The sequence below is a fragment of the Fringilla coelebs genome (assembly GCF_963513975.1).
Source record: "Fringilla coelebs genome assembly, chromosome: 17".
In the NCBI taxonomy this organism is placed as follows: domain Eukaryota; kingdom Metazoa; phylum Chordata; class Aves; order Passeriformes; family Fringillidae; genus Fringilla; species Fringilla coelebs.
Window position 1 is genome coordinate 11957064 of NC_140043.1, and position 18596 is coordinate 11975659.

General features: G+C 44.4%; 1 protein-coding gene across 4 annotated transcripts in view; it reads left to right on the forward strand.

Annotated features, from left to right (window-relative positions):
- Nucleotides 1-229: 229 nt before the first annotated feature.
- The window catches only part of HECTD4 (HECT domain E3 ubiquitin protein ligase 4), a 65124-nt gene continuing 46757 nt past the window's right edge, over nucleotides 230-18596 (forward strand). For all 4 annotated transcript variants that reach the window (XM_084217404.1, XM_084217405.1, XM_084217407.1 and 1 more), the window contains exons 1-8: nucleotides 230-652; nucleotides 9743-10260; nucleotides 13009-13098; nucleotides 13447-13577; nucleotides 14692-14800; nucleotides 15482-15620; nucleotides 16796-16966; nucleotides 17755-17947. In XM_084217404.1, the coding sequence (XP_084073530.1) occupies nucleotides 482-652; nucleotides 9743-10260; nucleotides 13009-13098; nucleotides 13447-13577; nucleotides 14692-14800; nucleotides 15482-15620; nucleotides 16796-16966; nucleotides 17755-17947 (1522 nt within the window). In that variant the 5' untranslated portion in view covers nucleotides 230-481. The remainder of the gene's footprint in view (nucleotides 653-9742; nucleotides 10261-13008; nucleotides 13099-13446; nucleotides 13578-14691; nucleotides 14801-15481; nucleotides 15621-16795; nucleotides 16967-17754; nucleotides 17948-18596) is intronic.

Consider the following 18596-nt stretch of genomic DNA (forward strand, 5'->3'; position numbering starts at 1 on the left):
GCACTGAACGGAGCGCAAGCGGCACGGGTGAGGCGCTGCCGGCATCGCCGCCGGTGCGGGCGGAGCGGCGGGAGCGGCTGAGGGGCGGAGCTCCGCCGCTGGGGGCGTGTCCCGGCGCTCGGGGCGGTGCCGCGGGGCGCGGGGGGCGGGGCCCCGCGGGCTGGGAGGGGGCCGGGTGTATTGTTCCCCGCGCGGTGCATGCCGGGCGCGCTTCAGCCCCCAACATGGCGTCGCGCTGTCAGCGGTGTGTGTGAGGCGGGCGCGGGACGCGGGGCTGCGGGCGGGCACGGCGGCTCCCGGAGCTCCCCGGAGCGCCGCCGCCGCGGTGGCAACGCGCCGCTCCTCGCTGCTGCCCGCCGCGCCCCGGCTGTCCGGCGCCCAGGCCGCTGGGGACGCGCCTGCCCCCGCCCTGCCCCCGCCATGGGCGGGTAGCGGGACCCGCCTCGCCTCAGCCCTGCGGAGCCCCCCCGCCCTCCGCGCCATGGGGTCCCCGGCGGCCGCTTCGGCGGCCGCGGCCACCGACTCGGCGCAGTGGCTGTCGGTGAAGGAGGAGACCATCTTCCTGCACGACGGGCTGATCCGGGTCACCGACCTGGCCGAGCTGCCCAGCGAGATCATTGGGGTGGCCGAGCCCGGCGACACCGAGCTGGAGGTGAGGCGGCCCCCCGAACTGAGGGGAGGGCCGGGGCAGGGCCGGGGGGTGAGGGGGAGGATGCCCTCGGCGGAGGGGCACGGTGGCAGCGGAGGCCTGAGGCGAGGAGGACGGGGGGATGGGAGATGGGGGTGCAGGGAGGATGACTAGGGGAGGATGGGGGGCCGGCATGGAGGATGCTGCCTGCGGATGCCGGGTGAGGGATCTGGAGTCCGGGGCCAGCCGGGGTCGAGGCGTTCTGCTTGTCTTGAGTCAATCTGATTTATTTCAGATAATAACGAAAGTGGAGCTGGGCAGGGGGATGGTGAGGTGCTGATGTAAATGGAGGGTGAAGTATTTATTGGTGCGTCCTCCTTGTTTTGAATCCGTAAGGTTTGGAAATCAGAGCCGTGCTCACGGATTTCAGCGTGGCCTTTGGCCCGTTTATTTTTATTGAAGGTTTTGTGTTTTCTTGCTGTTACTTTTAGATGGTTTGTAATTCATCAGCCTTACAACGACATGCTCAGGGATGCCCGGGTGTTTTATTCAGCTGTTGACAGTGATCGTTATTAAGGAGCCAGGAGGGCAGCCCAGATTTTCATCCCAGCTTTTTACCTTCCCAGAACTGCCCCTGGTGTTTGTTGGCTGCAGGCAGGCGGTGCAGCTGTTTTATCTTAGGAGGAGCCGCTGAAGGACTGAATGTCACGGATTATAGGTTGCATCTATTTGGTAGACTGCATTTTTTTTTCCCCCCTGTGTGCCTCCCTTCTCCTCTTTCACCCCACCCTCCTCCCCGGCAGTGTGGCTCGCAATGACACAGGGGCTTTGTCACCGGAGCTGAGCGGTGGGAGCGCGCAGGGGACGCTCCAGCCGGAGCTTTATCTCCGGCCTCTCTTTAGTACCAGGCATTTTAGGCCGAAAAACCCTTTTTAGTGAGGTTTTAGCTGCTGTCTGGGCTGTTGCTGAGATGACCCCACGAGCAGTCCTGACAACATTATTGTTCACTGGGCTTTGGGGAAACTTCCCCCAGCCTTATCTAAGGAAAGATATTTTCTGCAGAACGTGTGTTTTCTGTCCGGTGTGTTGGGACACTGGGGAATGGCATGGAGAAATCAGCTGCTCCCCTGAAATGGATGTTGGCAAAAATCACATGAACAGGAAAAGGGAGATTTTTAAGGTGGCTGACTTATCTCTGTGTATATAAACATGGAATGATTCTCCCTTGTGATCAGAGTTGCTCTGGCATTCAGTGCAGCTTGGATGCAATAAAATATTTTGATTCTAGAAGCAGAATTGCGTTTAAAAACTGTGCTAGAAAAATCACATGCTCCCACAGCGTTTTTCATGTTATATCACAAGAAAGGAGGATATCCTTTAAAAAACAAACCAGACCTTATTTTAAGATCTTGCCAGCCAGGCCAGAAGTATGTTCCAGCCTGAAAGTTGACACACAGCTTCACTTGACAAACACTTAAGGTCTGGAGAATTTTTTTTTGTTAGTGTTAAGAATGTTCTAAAATTCCAGTTGTTTGGGAGGGATAGGAATGGAATTGGTGCTACTGTGTCTTGTGCTTTGACATTTATTATAACAAGTGTTGCAGCAATCCAGTGCCACTGATTCACCTCATTTTTTCTGCTCCAGAGATTCTTTTCCTGTTTGTGTTTGCAGTGCAAAACTTTGAAATAAGTAATTAAATATGACTTTTTACTGTGGTGCTTATTTTTGATAAGTACTGATTTTGACTTATATTGATCTTTATTCTCAAGTCACAGCTTATTAAAGCCTTTTATTTCCATCCACTGATGGAATTGATGATCACAAGCGATCAATTTCATTTTCAGATATCTGCAAATTGGTTTAGACTTTGGTATTGAGGGGGAAGGATTTTTAAAAAATGAAATTTCACATGGTGCAAAGGTAAAACATTTAGCTCATAACTTTTCTCTGCCTTTTTTTTAATGCTGTTTTCATTGAAATAAGAGGCGCTTTGGTGATGTGGAATGGCTTTGAGGAGCCATTTTGTGGAAATAGGTGCACACATCTGACTGAAGCATGGCCATGCAAGCGACTGCTACACAACAGCTCATTTACACTCTTTCTACTCCTACTTGCAGTGTAATAAATATCTCTGAAAATGGTCCAAACAGAAATCTCTTGGGATGTGCTATTGGCCAAGGGTAGGAGATGCTGCAGCTGCTGCTTTGATTAGGAAACTTCTTTAATTCACTTCTTGTGCTTCATCAGTGGTGGTCAGAAGCCTGGCTGAATTTCGGAGCTGAAGTGCTCAATTAAAAATGTATAATGTTGAATACTTTAATGGATTTTTTTGGGTGGAGAAGTGTCCTTCTGGTCTGTTTTGCCTAAATATCCGTTTAAAGAGCGTATTGGTGACTAATGTCAGTGTGTTTGGATGTGTTTCCTTTGTCCTTCTGTTCAAAGGTTCTGTCTATTTATAAAAAGAAAAGCAGAGGAAAAAGTGTTACATTGCTGGTGTTATGCCAAGAAAGGCTTATGGAAATTTATTATTTTGCTATTTTGACTCCCATGCAGCTTTGATTTTATCTTTTTGTGTATTTGTATACATACATATATATACTTTAATGGTATGTTACAAGTGCCTTAATCTTCTCTTTCAGCTTGTTCTAGGAGTATTGAGTTGAGTTTTAAAGGGCGTGGAGTTTTTGCTCTGTTTTTATTTTTTCTGTGATGATGTATGCCAACTTCTTAGATTGTTTCAGCATATTTTAAAAAAATTGAGGCTTTTAAAAAAAATTTGATAGAATTTTGTAACGTTATGCATGAACCAGCTGCTCCTGGTGCAGGTTTCTCACTAAAATTCTCTAGTCTGGAGAGACCTGGATTAGTCAGTGGTTACAGAAGCCTTTGGACCTTTATTTTAAAACCTTTCACACAGAGAAGTCTTTGAAAGAGCAAAGTCTTCTCCTTCTTGGAGACAACACTGGGTGACAGAGCTGGAGGTGTTACCATGACATTGTGGTTGGTCAGTGCCCATCCAGGAGTGCAGGAAGGGCTTAATGTTCCCTTTAAGTTCCTTAATGTGGCCCAAAGGGAACTGCAGCACTTCCAGAATCTTCCCAGCCAAGCACCTTCCCTGGAGTAACACCAGGATTGTGTTCAGGGTTTGTCTGGAGGAGGAGAGGTCCCTCAAACCAGGGAGATTTGATCTGCCAGCTCTGCAGAGTCGCCACAGAATCCCAGAATGGTTTGGGGTGAAGGTCATCCAGTATCCCCTCCTGCCATGGGCAGGGAATCTTCCTCTGGTTTTCCCATGGAGCTGGGAGAGCAGCTCCTCCCTCAGTAGCTGTTGGGATCATGTCTGTCCTCATCTGCTGCTTGGACTCTTGTTGAGCTCTGTTCTGTAGGCCAGAGTGAGGAGCAGGTGTGGCTCTGCATTGAAAATAGTTCCCTTTAATCGAGTGGAAGGTAAACAAAATAATAAAAATGAAACTAGTAAGGTAAAAGTGGTGGCCTGTCCTCCTTCCCCCAGCATGGCCTGGGCTGGCTCTCTGCAGAGAGGTTGAAGAGCTGAAGCCCAGTGCTCTTTTCTCAGCATGTGCCAGTCCTGTGACTGACTTGTGTTTGCCATAAAATGATTTAGACTGGAAGGTTTCTGCTAATCTTGGAAGTTTTCACCCATTTTCCTCCCGGCCCAGAGAAAACATTTTGTCACTTTTGCCTGATTGCTGAGGGGGAGAGCAGTTCCCTGCAATTATCTGGGTCAGTGCTTCCCAAACCTTTCTGCTTGTGACCTTTCTGCCATCTACAAGCGTCACCTCTGTCATGCTGAAAGTCCCTAATGCCACCATCAACAATTGACTCCTTCCTAAGTGAGTGACCCTTCCTGGGGTTGTGACCTCTGACTTGAAAACTGCTGATCCAGGCGTGTGGCAGGCTTGGAACAGCCTCATCCTGCCTGTTCCTCCCCTTCCAGTGCCCCAGGGGTCCTCTGCCAGCACTTGGAATTTATTAAACTTCTCTAATATGGACCACTGGGCCTCTGACTTTGGAGTTTGGCAGTTGTATTTTAGGTAACCTTGTAGAGAAACATTAGGAAACTTCTCAAGGATGATTTTGCAAATCTGTTTCCCAAATATAGATCTTGTTACCAGTTGCAGCTTATTAATTCAGTGATCTGCACTCTCAGATGTTTAAATTACAAAGATTTTTCTTTACCTTTTTCACCTACTATTTGAGTAAGAGCCAAAGAAATATTTTAATGAACAAAGAAACAACACTTTATAGCATTTTATTTATTTACAGCTTGCTTGTTCTCTGTAATTCATCTCAGATATGAAGGTTATTTCGTAAATTTGTATGGTTACAAAAATGATTTGGGATAAAATTGTAAAAGATAGCAGTGTCTTAGTGCTTATTTGTGAGCAATGAGATTTCCAGTGCTTTCACAAAAGAAAACAATTTCTGCTTTTAGCTGAGTAGTTAAAAACCTGCGCTGCTCCACACAGGACTCAGCAGAGGCTTTGAACAAGAGGATAAGGTTAAAATTTCTTGGAGCAGAAAAAATTGGAACAACCTTGAGACTTGTAGTTTTTTAACTGCAGCATTAAAGCATGGTGTAAAGTGCAGCAGCTGCTAAAACATCAGGGAGAAAATGTTCAGACATATTTGTATATTTGGCACGTGGTGTAGCAAGGCAAAGGCCTTAGAGGGGGGCTAGGAAATGTTTTAGAAGAAATTTAGGTGGGTTTTGCACCAGGGCAGCTTCGTGCTGGGTGTCCCAGAAAATGCCAGGAGCAGAAGGCTGTTCCCCAACACAGTGGGAGACAAGGACACAGGGTTGTTTATGGAGCAGGTTCAGTTGGGATGTGTATTTCAATCTTCAGGGTACCTTTAAAACTGTCACTTGTGCTCTTTCTGTTAGAGAATAATCCATACTTTTTGTAATTCAGTCTTTTTACATTGTTTTATTGGTGTTTCTAGAGACAAAAGAGCCCGGTAAACAAGTGGTGCTGCCTCTCTGTTAATTCTGTACAAGAGGAATGACCTTAAACCTGTAATGGGGTGATCAAAGTAATGGAATTAATTTTTTCTCATGCTGATTTAAAGATATTTTACAATTTTGAGGCTGTTTCTGTTTTTCTGTCTGGTTTATCTCACCTCCTGTGAGATAGTAATAATCCATATTTAATACTCAGGGGGGTAAAGGGGTGTAATTGATCCTGATAAATGTTCCTCCATGTGAACTTCAGCCAGTTGAGCTTTGGAGAGAAAGAATTAAATGTTGTTGGAGATTGAGGCTTCCCTTTCCAATATGCCAGTTCAGGATAAAAACCCCTCTTTTTGCACAACTTCCCTGCTCCTCAGTTCCCTGTGCAGCAGAATTAAAATACACCCCCTACAGGCACCAGGGAGAGGACAAAGGGCAGGAATTGTAGCCAGAGGAGAAAGCTGCCTTTTAGTGACAGCTCACATTTAAATTTACTTAATAGGGTCATAAAACCTCAGGCTAAAACTCTTCATGTATATTAGTGTGTGTTAATTGTACTTGGTCTGGTATTTACTATCAGCAGAGAAACATGTTGCCCTGAAAATAGGGAATGTCAGCCACTCCTTTCTGGAGCAGATTTGGCAAAAATTCTGTTTGATGGGAAGAATTACCTGAGTGAGGTCATATAGTGGGATGCAAAAGGACAAATATTGGATACAGTGGGAAAGATGACACCTCCCAATAATTCATCTAAAATCAGATACCTTTTGTGCTCCTCAATGTTGAAGATGATGTCAAGGACCAATTAGAGTGATTGAACTCTGGCTCTACCATTTTCTAATTAAAATATTGACTAAAATTGATTTAAAAGATCAAGGAAATAATGTGTAAGGATAAGATACTGTAAAATTAAAATAGTGTCAATTAAACTATTTAATAACAGTTTTTAGTGATATGTAAGTAGCTACTTAGATAACTTGTTCTATGGTAAAGTGATGTTTGTTGCATCCTCTTCATCCTCTTTGATTCTCTTCAAGCCTTGTTAGTCAGGAATGGTTGGAGTTGGGAGCTGATGGATCAGGGACTGGTTCAGTGAGGTTTGTGTGGGGCTGGGTTTGGTGTCTGCCCCTGACAGGGAAATATCGAGGCACCCCAAAGGGTGCTGGGAATCAGTCCCAAATCAGAGCTGAGGCTCAGGTGTAAATCCTGAGGCAGCTCAGAGGCAGCAAGAAAGGGAATTTTCCCTTTTATAAACCCTGGTAGTTGTGTTGTTTGTATCAGAATTTGTGAAAGAACATGAGGAGGGTTTTCTTGCATTTTATTTTAACTTGTTTTGACTTCAGATAGTTGGAAGATGACAAGCTTTGCCTGGAGATATCCTGGCAAGGACTGGGATTCCTGTGTGGAGTCTTTAATGTATCCAGAGGGAAGCACTGATGGATCTGGCAGGGGCCAAGTGAAGCTCTGGCACTGTTGGGGAGGGAAGGGCTGGATTTGGCTCCCAGGGAGAGCCAGAGCAGTTCCCTGGGATGTGTCTGAATCCTGGAAGCTCCAGAGTGTTTGTCCCAGCCTCACTGGGAACATTTGGTCTTCAAGCTCCTTTCTGGAGGTAGCTCTGAGTACTGACCTCTAGTAAAAAGGCTTTTGAGGAAAACAGCCTTTAATTTAATTTGCTGAAGTGTTCTGTACAGCAGATGACCTCACACCTTTCTTCTAACATCCTTTCTAACATCCTTTCTAACATCCTCTTGTTTACTGGAAGTGCAGATGCCTGCTTAGACCCTCAGATGATGTTGAATGATTAGAGTTTTTTTCCACTGGTTCCATAAGCCTTGTATGAAAATCAGTTGATGTAAACTGCATTATCAAAAGTCTGGAAGTCCCATTTTGGAATGATCTTGTAAATCTGTTGGAACTGATGTACTTCCTGTATCATTTACCCAAATTAGTGCTCATTTCCCTTATGAAAGACTGAGGCAAAATCCCAGACAGACCATGCATGCTTTTAAAGCAAATTGGGAACTGTGGGATCAGGGAGAAACTAAAACTTCAGCAGGAAAAGGCTTTTCATCAGCAAAACTGATGACACTGACTCGTCCTGATTGCTACAAGACAGACTCAGAGCTGTAGGGCCAAATCAAAGGAAAAAAAATAAATTTCATTATTTAAACTGTGGGATTTGAGGAGCAAGACATGCAACATCAAGTACATCACAGCTTGTCTTTTGTGTTGGTATCTTTGTTATTAACAAAGACCACAGACCTGTTTTCTCCAGCATTTAACTCTGAAAATGCAAAAATTAATTCTCTTTTTCCTCCATTTCTGCAGCTTGTCGTCACTTAGTGGAAAATCTGCCCAGTTTAGTTCAAGAAAATCAAAAGCCAACTGTTGTAGAAAGTGATTCCATCTAGAACAGGAAACAAACTTATTTTTGAGACAGCAGAACACACAACAGAAGGTGGTTATTTTAAATGTGTAATATGTGGTTTAAGAATTAATATTCATAATCTCTTGGAGAAGTTAATTAAAGGAGGCTTATTAGGTGTAAGGAGCTCAATACAACATCCATTCAGGTGTAATTATGATGTGAATTCCTTTCAGGTGAACTTTTCCTGGCTCTAGTGGTCAAAGTCCTACTGCAAAGCTGTTTCCTTGCCTTTAGTCAGAGGCTGTGTGGCACTGGCAGATGTGATTGTCCTGCAGCATTTTAACAAGCTGTTCAGGAGTCTGCAATTAGCCAGGAACATTTATTTCACGATCTCTATGACTGCTGCCTGCAATTAAAAAACCCCACAAAACAAAGAGCCTTGGATGCCATTCCTCATGGCAGATTTGTGTCTCACATTCCCCTTCCCACGTTTATATTTATTTATTGAATGAGAGAAGGACAGTTTTACAGCTTAAAGATGGGCCAGAAATTGTGTTTGAGGGTGGATGAAATGATGCACTTTGGAACATGGCCAGAAGCCCTTTGGATACCAAATCCCTTTGGACGCTGGATCCAGAGTATCAGAAAATGCTTGGCTCATGGCTTTCCTTGAGCTTGCCACAGCTTCAGTGACTTTGCTGATCTCCACTGTTGTTTTCTAGAAGGAGAAAAGTTGTCTGTAAATTACTTAAAAATCTGAGTTTTCCAGTCCCAGGCTTGGGTATTAAACCATAAATATATTTTTGTGTCATGCTTTACTTGTTTTCTGTTGTTCTAACTTGGTTTCCAGTTTTATTTAGAAGTGCCAAAAAAGCCTCTTTCTTCTGTCTGAAATGATGAGGAGGAGACTTTTAGGGTTTTTAACTACAGCAGCAACTTGAAGTATTTTGAGAAAGGTGTAGCTAAGTGCAAGATGGTAAAATTTAAGAGAGAAAAAAGCAGGGGAGGGAGAGAGTGTAACAGAGCTCTTGGTGGATTGGAATAAACTGGTTGGTTGGTTGGTTTGTTTGTTTATTTGAAGAGCTCCAAAACTAGAACAAGCGTGTTCTTGTTACACAATATTAGTGACCTACCAGTTTTCATGGAAGGGCTCTAAACCCCTGGGACCCTCCAGCCTTGCAGTTCTTTTGAAGTTTTTAACAAAATTGCCTCGATTACAGAAAGAGGCTCCAGAGGAGAGGGGAGTGTTTGTTTTCCAAGCTACTCTTTTGTGTGTGTATCTTTCTTTACAATCTGTGGTGTTGTTGTTGTTTATTGAAAGCTTGTAAGTCCCCCGTCAGCAACCCCCAAACCTGGGTTTGGTGAGGATGCTGACTCAGCAATAACAGGCTCACAGGATGCCACAGCAGTGGGTGGGAAGGGATCCTGGGAGATCCCCAATCCAAGCCCCTGCCAGGGCAGGGTCACCTGGAGCAGGTGACACGGGGACATGTCCTGAGAGACAGACTCCACACCTTCCCCGGGCAGCTGTCCCAGTCCTTGCCATCCTCCATGGACAGAGGTTCATGGGATTCCACGTGCTTCCGTTTATGGCCATCACTCCTCATCCTGAGATGGACGCAGCACCACTCGCTTGTTCTTTGGCCCAGAAATTAAAAATGATATCCCTCCATCTGCTGCAGAGAACAGCAGATCTAAAAATCACACCACAGCCATACGAGATTTTATTTTTTCCCCTTTAGAACCCTCTATCAACACCCACTTTCCCCTTTCCAGATCCTGACCTTCGAGACCAAGAACCCGACGGAGCTGGCGGAGCGCTTGCGCTCGGTGTGCGGCAACCAGAGCAACGCGTACGCGCGGCTGCTGGAGTACCGGCTGAACGCCCTGCGCGGGCTCTGGAACGCCCAGCGCCAGCTGGCCCTGGAGGAGCAGCACGACCGCGAGAGCTCCGGCGACGAGGAGGCGCTGGCCCTGCTCAAGCGCCAGGGATTGCTACAGCAGCCGGAGCAGGCTCCCTTCACCTCCCGCATGGGGCTGCTGCTGGTGTTCCCGCTGATCCAGTCGCAGAGCAGGACGGACCCTTCCCTGTGTAACATCACTGCTGAGGTGCTGCTGAATTGCCTTCGGGACTGCCAGCCCTTGAGCCTGACCAAGGAACCGGCCGACTGCCTCAACGGGATCGAGTCCCTGCTCTGCTCCTGGCTCGAGGACACGGCGCCCTCCGGCCAGCACATCCCCTACAAGCAGAAGGAAAATGCTGCTGCTGCCCTGGTTGCCTTGGCCTGTGCGAGGTAAGGGAGCTGAAGTAACAGAGAATCATGGGATTGGTAAAATTGGATATAACTCCCTGGAGTTCTTAAATTCAAGGGTTGCACTGAGGTTCTTGAGGTTTGGCGTAAGGTGAAATCCTAGCCAGATGTTGTTCTCTGAGGGGTCACAAGCACACAAAGTTTTACTTGCAAAATAGAGAGAATTAAGGAACTTTGGCACCGTCCAGCAGTGATTCACCATTAACCATATCCCCAAATTCCTCATCCATGGTTTTTGAACCCTTCCAGGATGGTGACTCCAGCACCCCTGGGCAATGCTGTGGTTGGTGTTCATTCTCTCTTTCCATTGAAACAAATCAAAAATGATGTGACTGCACTGGTGATAGTTATTTTTAGCTTGCACCAGCCTTTCTTTCTGATATTTAAATATTGGGTTGGAAAGGGTGAAACTGCTAAGCATTTCATTTTTGCATGTGTTTAGCATATGCAAAAGCAGAAGGATCTGGGTTAGCAATGCCTCGTGTGCACATTGCTGCTTCTACTGCAGTGAGCTGCTCTAGGAATGGTTCCAAATGTGTTTATCAGGGAAAAAAGTTGTCTCCTTTTCCCTTTGTCCTGCACCTTTCTTTGGCTGGAGAAGGTGGGACTGCCAGGTTTCAGGGCAATTCCTTTCAGATTTGATTTCAGTGTTGTCTCTCAAATGTCTGGAGGTATTTTTTAATTTTGTTGCCAGTGAAGAGTTCAATCATTGTAGATTAAAATACCCCTTGTCCTGTATGGATTTGGCATCAAATGATTGAGGACAAATTGGACATATTTGCTTTTAATCAAAACCTACTATTTTAAGAGAATGGGGCTTGGGGAGAGGGAGAGGAAATACAAAACCTCTGCAAAGCCCCATGAATGTGGCTTTAAAGTCACAAGGAGCCTTTTGGAAATAGTGGTTTGACTGCTTCTCCAGGTCACAGCCTTGTCTGTGAAGTTTAACTCTCATTTAAGATGTTGGAGTTCCCAGGATATGGCATGATTTGCTTTAGGAAAAGGTTTATTCAAATGAAACCTACTTAATTTCTAGTGCACTTGTTTTAATGAAGTCAATGAGAAATTTATGGTATGTGGCAAATTATTCTGTCCTGACAACTGCCTTATCTGAAAGGCAATGTACTTGAACATAGCTCAGAGAAATTGGATTTGATAAACACAATCTCATTTCTTTTTTTTTCCCCAGATGTCAATTTGCAGGAAATATGGGATGTTCCCTTGCAGCTGAGCTAAATTTCACGTAGAGCTTTTGAACTTCAGGTTGATCTTTTATTTTCTTTGCAAGTCTGCCTTGCATTGCTTAGAGAGTTGAAATATCCCATTGTGCTTTGTTCACCTCTGAAAGCCTCACACTTTTCCTTTAAATATCTAAGTCATGTGTTGAAGAAAAAACCTTGAAAATGAGACCATTATTGACATTCCTAGTTGCAATCTTGGGTGCTTCTTATTGCTAAAAATAAAACAACAGGGTAAATATTGCTTTAAATAATTAATGGAGGTGCTTTAATGTATTTGGTGTCAATTTTCTCCAGGCTGAGGTTTATCAGTGAAAGCAAAGAGCTGAAGATGTCACTGGGGAAAACAGGGATTGGGGTGTGGAGGAGGGAAGTTTGGGAGCTGAGTGACCACATGTGACAGCAAAAGGTTGGACTCAGCAGAGTGCAGGCCATGGACCTCTGCAGCTGATCACTCCTGTTTGTGGGGAAAGCAGCTCATAACTGACCTGAGACTCAGCCAAATTCTCCTGCTTAAGGTGGGCTGTGATGCCTGGAAATCAAGCTACCACACCTTCCAGAAAATGGCCTTGACCTTTAAAACAGAAATGGTAAAATGCAGATTTTTTAAAGACATCTGGATCTTCCAAATTTGGGGTTGTGAGGGGAGACCTCATCCCAGTGCACAACTTCCTCAGGAGGGACAGTGCAGGGGCAGCCCTGATCTCTGGGACAGGGACAGGACCCAGGGAACAGCTGGAGCTGTGTCAGGGGGGTTTAGGTTGGAGATGAGGGAAGGGTGCTGGGCACTGCCCAGGCTCCCCAGGGGATGTCACAGCCCAGAGGCTGCCAGAGCTCCGGGAGCACTTGGACACTGCTCTCAGGGACAGCCTGGGATTGTTGGGCTGTCTTTGCAGGGCCAGGAGCTGGATGATGATCCTTGTGGTTCCTTCCAACTCGGGATATTCCATGATTCTGTGAAAAGAAGTCAGAATCTTGATAAGAAATGGATGGGTCTGGTCTTTCCTATTTGAGTTAGGAAAAGCATCTCCAGGTGGGAGTGCAGCAGCTCTTGCTCGCACTTGGGCTCAGCCAGGAATATCCATGGGTTGCACTGGAGATCTGAATGTGATTAATCAGCTACAAGAAGTCCTGAAAGAGCTGCCTCAGGAGCAAGGTTGAGGTGTTTATCAGGTGCCTGGATTGCCTTATGAACCTGTTGTTGATAGCCCAGCCTGTGGTTGCTGCTCTCCCTCCCAGCTGGGACTTCAGCCTCTTCCAAAAAAGATGGAATGTAGGCCAGAGGTTCCCCAGCATTCTGCCTGTCCCCCTCTCTTCCTCCTTCCCCTTCCTCCCCAAAGAATGAACATCCTCCAGGAAGGAAATGCCAGTTAGAAGAGAAGCTAATGCCATGTCATGGCTGTGATTCTGGGTGTTCTCTGTGGCTGCTGTTGTGTGTGTTCAGTCTGCCTTCAATAGACATCTTTAATTCATGTTTTTCTTGTCCTTTTAGAGGGTCGCTGAAAACCTTTGTTCATACAGTGCATCTATTACAGAAACAGACTGAGCTGGGGTCCCTGCCTGTGGCTGATGTTCTCTACAGGTTTGTAGAACTTTTCTCCTTATAAAAGTTTCCAGCAGCTCTGAAAATGTGTTGAGTGCATGTAGGGAAGAATGTCTTTAAAAGTGATTAAAAGGCTTTAGAGTTATTGAAGGCTTTAGGGAAGATTTAGTCATGTGCAGAAGACATCAGAAAATCAAACCTAAAAGCATTGATTGGATTTTGGGTGTTTTGTTTTTATTTTTTCATTAAATATTGATGATTCCTTTAAATGACTTATGAACTCTGACAGAATAATTACTTTAAATACATCATGGTCTTAACTTTTAATTTAACTCATGTTTCCTAAAGTTATTCTTTATAAAATTTTATTTTATTTTCTGCTTAAAGGTTGTTGCTTTTGGAGGGAGGCCCTGGATCCCCCTCCTGCCTACTTGGAGGGAAGCACATCGTGTCCTGGGGCTTTGAGGACATGTTACCTGCCCCTGATGCCAACACTGGTGCCAGCAGTGAGAATAAAGGTGAATTATTTCATCCTTGTCACCATCAGCAGAAGAGGACAGGATGCTTTAAGTGCTGATAATTGTTTAAAGACAAATGTAAGACTTTAGAGTTGGGGCTCAAAAAAATGTTGCTGGAGAGCAGCTGCTGATTTAAACTGTCAGTCTGTGGGAAGCAGTCCAAAGCAGTTGATCCAGTGACCCTTCCTGACTCCAGTGGGAATTTTTCAGAGGGGTCAGGCAGAGTTTGGATATTATCCCCTCGTTAGAGCATAATCACTGCCCTGTGCAGTTTCCCTGTCTTCAATAGCCAGCTATCAGTGGCACAGCAAGTTTATTTTTAGAAGTACAAGTTCATTGGTTTGTTTTTCCCCCTCTTTCCTACTCTGCTTTTGTTTCTACCTAGTTGAGTTTGAAGTTCTTTTTTTAATGCTTTCTTTTGTATTTCTTTTCCTGAATTCATTCTCAGTTTTTACTGCTTTGTTTGCTTACTATTTTTGTAATAAATAAGAGTTCACATGGTTTTAGAAATGTTAGTTCTGATTTGATGACATTTAATGCAGTCCATAGGAGTTTAAAAATCTGAGTTGTTGTTTTACCTGCAGATTTATCGGAGACATCTCTTTTTAGGCGTTTAGGCAAGAGAGTGTGAGTGGACATCTCCTTCCTGAGCTGAGTGTCCAGACCCTGTTAACTTCAATAGATTGACTGGATTTGTGTCCCATCTTGATTATTAATAATTACTGCTTTGTGTTTCAAATACATATTGTCTTAATTGAAGTGTTCAGAAGTGAAAGGATCTGAGCAGCTTTAGGAGAATCACAGAGTTTGGCAGAAATGAGATCAAGGATCAATATTAGATTGTTCTTCCCTCTCACACTGACTGAGACCATCTGGGTACCTCTGAGGCTTGAAGGAGATGTGAGAAAACCACTGGGTCTGCTGGGCTGTGATTGTGTTACAGCAGCTCTTAGAGCACCAAATAATACATTTAGTATTAAAAAAGGGTTGGCAGTGACCTGCCATGAGCACCTGCTGGTTTCCCTGGGGTGTAGCCCCCAGGAGAATTCCCAGCTGGAATGTTCCAGCTGCTGTGTTACAGAGCTGCTCTCTGCTCTGCTTGTTCCTGCTGCAGACGCAGACCTGGGCCGGTGCCTTGCAGCCGACGGGCTCTACCTGTACACCACCAACTCCGTGGGCAGGGGAATCAGCAAACTGGGCTCAGGCCTGCACGGAACTCTGAGGTAAGGGACACTTCAGGGCTGGCTCTTCTGCAGAGCTGCTGAAACCCAAAGGTTCCTGATGTGGGAAACTTCTCCCAGATGTTGGGAGTAGCAAAACTGGAGGATATGAAGCTTGGAAGGAGGTGATCTCTGAGGTCCCTCCCGAGCCAAACCAGTTTGTGATTCCATGATATTGTGAATTTTCATTAAATGCTATTCTAATGTGTTTGGTTTCTCATCTGAAATTCTTCTTGAGTGTGTTTTGTCTAAAATTAAAGAACAAGTTGAGGGGGAAGGGACCTGTAGAGATTTTTAGTTCAACCTCCACAGCAGCAGAATTTTCAAATCAGTTTTATTTTTTAATGTCTAGTATGTTGGTTGATTCTCTGCTGAGAGGGATATACTACAGACCAGTTCTGTGACTTCTTATTTATAGCTGAGTTTGTGAGTGTTTGTTTGCTAATTATGTCATTCATTAAGTAATTAGTGCAGCTGTGACTCACTGTACCTCCTTGCTTCTTCATTGCTTGAAAACCACGAGGCTTTTTACGCTTAAAGCCTTTCACAACAAAAATTGCTGACTTGAATAAGTTCAGTCAAAGTTCAGCACTGTGGTTGCATTGTGGTTGTTATTTGAAATAAAACCCAAAAAAAGCAGGGCAGGGTTGATGGAGTTTGAACATCCTGGTGGGTTTTTTCCAGGGGGTTTGTGTACTGCCGGAACGAGGAGCTGGAGACGGGCTGGGTGGCTTTTGGCAACGGCAAACTCCTCCATCGGCCCGTGTCCTTTGATAGCAAACCTCACTACCTGTTCCAGCTCGTGGATCAACATACCCTGCAGGTAAAGGGGACAGGAACAAAGCAGGCTGAATGAATCACACCCATTTTAACTTTAATTGGTTTTATCCTTGAAGTTTCTTGTTTTGTGAAACTGCGTTTTTCTAACCCCGCCTTGAAGCGACTCTGTGGTGAATGTGGAAGTTATGGTAGTGATGTTACTGTTTCAATGTGTCTTATATATAAATATATGTATTTATCTATAATTACACTGTTCTGTATTATGGGGTACTCGTGGAGCTTGCTCAGCCTGGAGGAGACTGAAGGGAGACCAATCCCCAGCTGCCTCAGGAGGGGCAGCTCCAACCTCTGCTCTCTGTGAGCAGGGACAGGACCCAGGGAACAGCTGGATCTGTGTCAGGACAGGGTTAGGTTGGGTATCCGGGGAAGGTTCTTCCTCCAGAAGGTGCTGGGCACTGCTCAGGCTCCCCAGGAATGCTCAAGGCTGCCAGAACCCCGGGAGCATTTGAACAATGCTCCCAGGGGATGCACAGGATTGCTGGGGTGTCTGTGCAGGGCCACTTTGATAATGATCCCTGTGATACTCCATTTTTCCACTGTGGTCACTTCTTAAAGCAATCAAACAACAGCAAAATGGACTTTTATTTAAATCAAGAATGTGTTCTTCCTGAACAGCTCTTTGTTCTTCCCCTGTCCCAAAATTCAGGTGTTGTTTCAGATCTGGTTGTGATTTGTGGATAAACAACTGTTGCCCTTTGTAAAACTGGGGTAGTTTGTTTACTTTGGGGTTTTTTCTGCTGTGGTTTTAAGGATGGATACGCACATTTATGTCCAGTGTGTTTCCTGATGCTGAGAGTCTTTAGATTCCCCTTTTCTTCTCAAGTTTCAAGCAGTGTTTAAGAGAACTTGCAGAAAGTAGGTGACTCAATAGGATGTGTATTTTCCTTGTGGTACTGTGGGTTTGTTCTCCATCATTAGAGAGGAGATGATCCTTTTATTTTTAGATAAGTTAAATTTGAGATCTATGAGCTGGTTTGAATATTTGGCAAATATCACAGAATAGCTGTTGGTAATAAATCAATGTAATGCTACTACTAAGTCCAATATTAAGCCTCTTCTGCACTAACTGCATTTGATCTCTATTTATTTTTCATACTGTTCATACTTGTAAGGCCAAAGTGCAAAATCTGACCTGTTAAGATGCTTTCTGTCTCATAGGTATGTCAGATAATCCCAATGCCAGTAAATCACTTCCCAGTTGGCAGCACTATGACCACCGTGCATCTTTCTTCAGATGGCACCTTTTTCTACTGGATTTGGTCTCCTGCAAGCCTCAATGAAAAAACCCCCAAAGGCCACTCTGTCTTTATGGATATTTTTGAAATTATAGTAAGCAAATTGTGTGTTTTCTATGCCTGATGTTGGTAGCATAACCCAGTTTAATTAAATATCAGCAACTTTTAATTGACATATTAGTTTTGGATATTTATGGGCGTGATCTGAATGGATTTATGTGAAATAACTGAACAGAACAGAAGGTGAACTGTCCAATTCCATCTCCAGAGGATTATTATATTTAGCAATATGAGTTCTCTTGTAGCATAAAATGTGGTTTTTATGTCTGTATTTCTCCTCAGCAGAGGAGGATGGAGTGGGATGGTGGAGCTGGAATTGGGAGGCTGTAGTAGTACAACTCATGGAAAATCCCTAACGCTCTAAATCACATCTTCATTAAGAGATGAATTCTGCAGTAAAACATCCCCTGAACATCATGGTCTGAAGAAATCATTGCTCACACTTTTTCCCTGGAAAAATGATTGAGCCAAATGATTTGCAAGTGAAACACCACTAAGAAAATACAAGAGGATTATGTATTTTTAAGCAGAGTTTCCTAAATAAACTCAAGTTTACGACAAGCTGTTCTGTCTTTAAGAAGAGTCATAAATAGAAGATATCCTATTAAATATCTCAAAGATGTTAGATATCTTCTGTTAAATTATTCTATTGAACCATGAAGTCACAAACAAAAAAATACTCCTGTCTTGCTTTCAGAACTTTGCTTTTGCAAGAACATCTGTCAGCAAAGTTTCACTTTGTGTTCCTGCCTGATAGAATTTGGGTGATCTCTCAGCTAGAGATTTCAACATCTAAAGTATTTTTCCCACCCATTTTACCAGGTAGAAAATGGCATTTGTATAGCAAATCCTCTGCAGGAAAGAATTATCCTGATGAGGAAAGAGGGGGAATCTGCCAAGAGCATCAATGAGATGCTGCTGAGCCGCCTGTCCCGGTACCGCGCCTCCCCCTCGGCCACCCTGGCTGCTCTCACAGGCTCCACCATCTCCAACACCCTCAAGGAGGACCAGGCAGGTCAGAAACACTTCACTTTTCATTTCTTAACTCACACAGCATCCATCCTGCTTATTACTGACCTCTTAGCACAGGTTAAAAAAAAACTGTGTTTTTGTCTTTTTTTCCCCCAAATATGTAGTTGGAAGATCCACACAGTATTTGTTTGATGCTGGAATTATGAGTTCCTTTGCTGAATTAGGATTGTGAGGAAACTTTAGGGATGGAAAATTGGAAGAATTTTCCAATTTCATTATTGCATTAATTTGGGGAAATCTGGTAGTTGCATTTCTCTGCTTGCAGCTCAGCTGGGCTTCTAATTGGTGTGTAAAAATGGCCTGTAGGTTAGAAAATGGAATTATTGCTTCACCAGTCGCTGGAATAATACAAATCTTAGGTGATTTTTCACTTTTTTGAGGGTATCTGCACAATGTTTGGGTCTTCTTTTATGGAAACAACCAAAGTTAATGAGGGACTCTTGAACTGAGCTGCACTGATGGTTTTCAGGATGATCTGGAGCTTTGTTAGATTTGTCTGAAGGTTTTATCCAGTTTATCTTGAATTATTTCTCTTCTTCCTTCACAAGCACATGAGCTTTCTTTCTTCAATTTGAAACAATTGAAAGTATTTCCATAAAAATAAATTATACATGAAATGGCTCTGCTTCCAG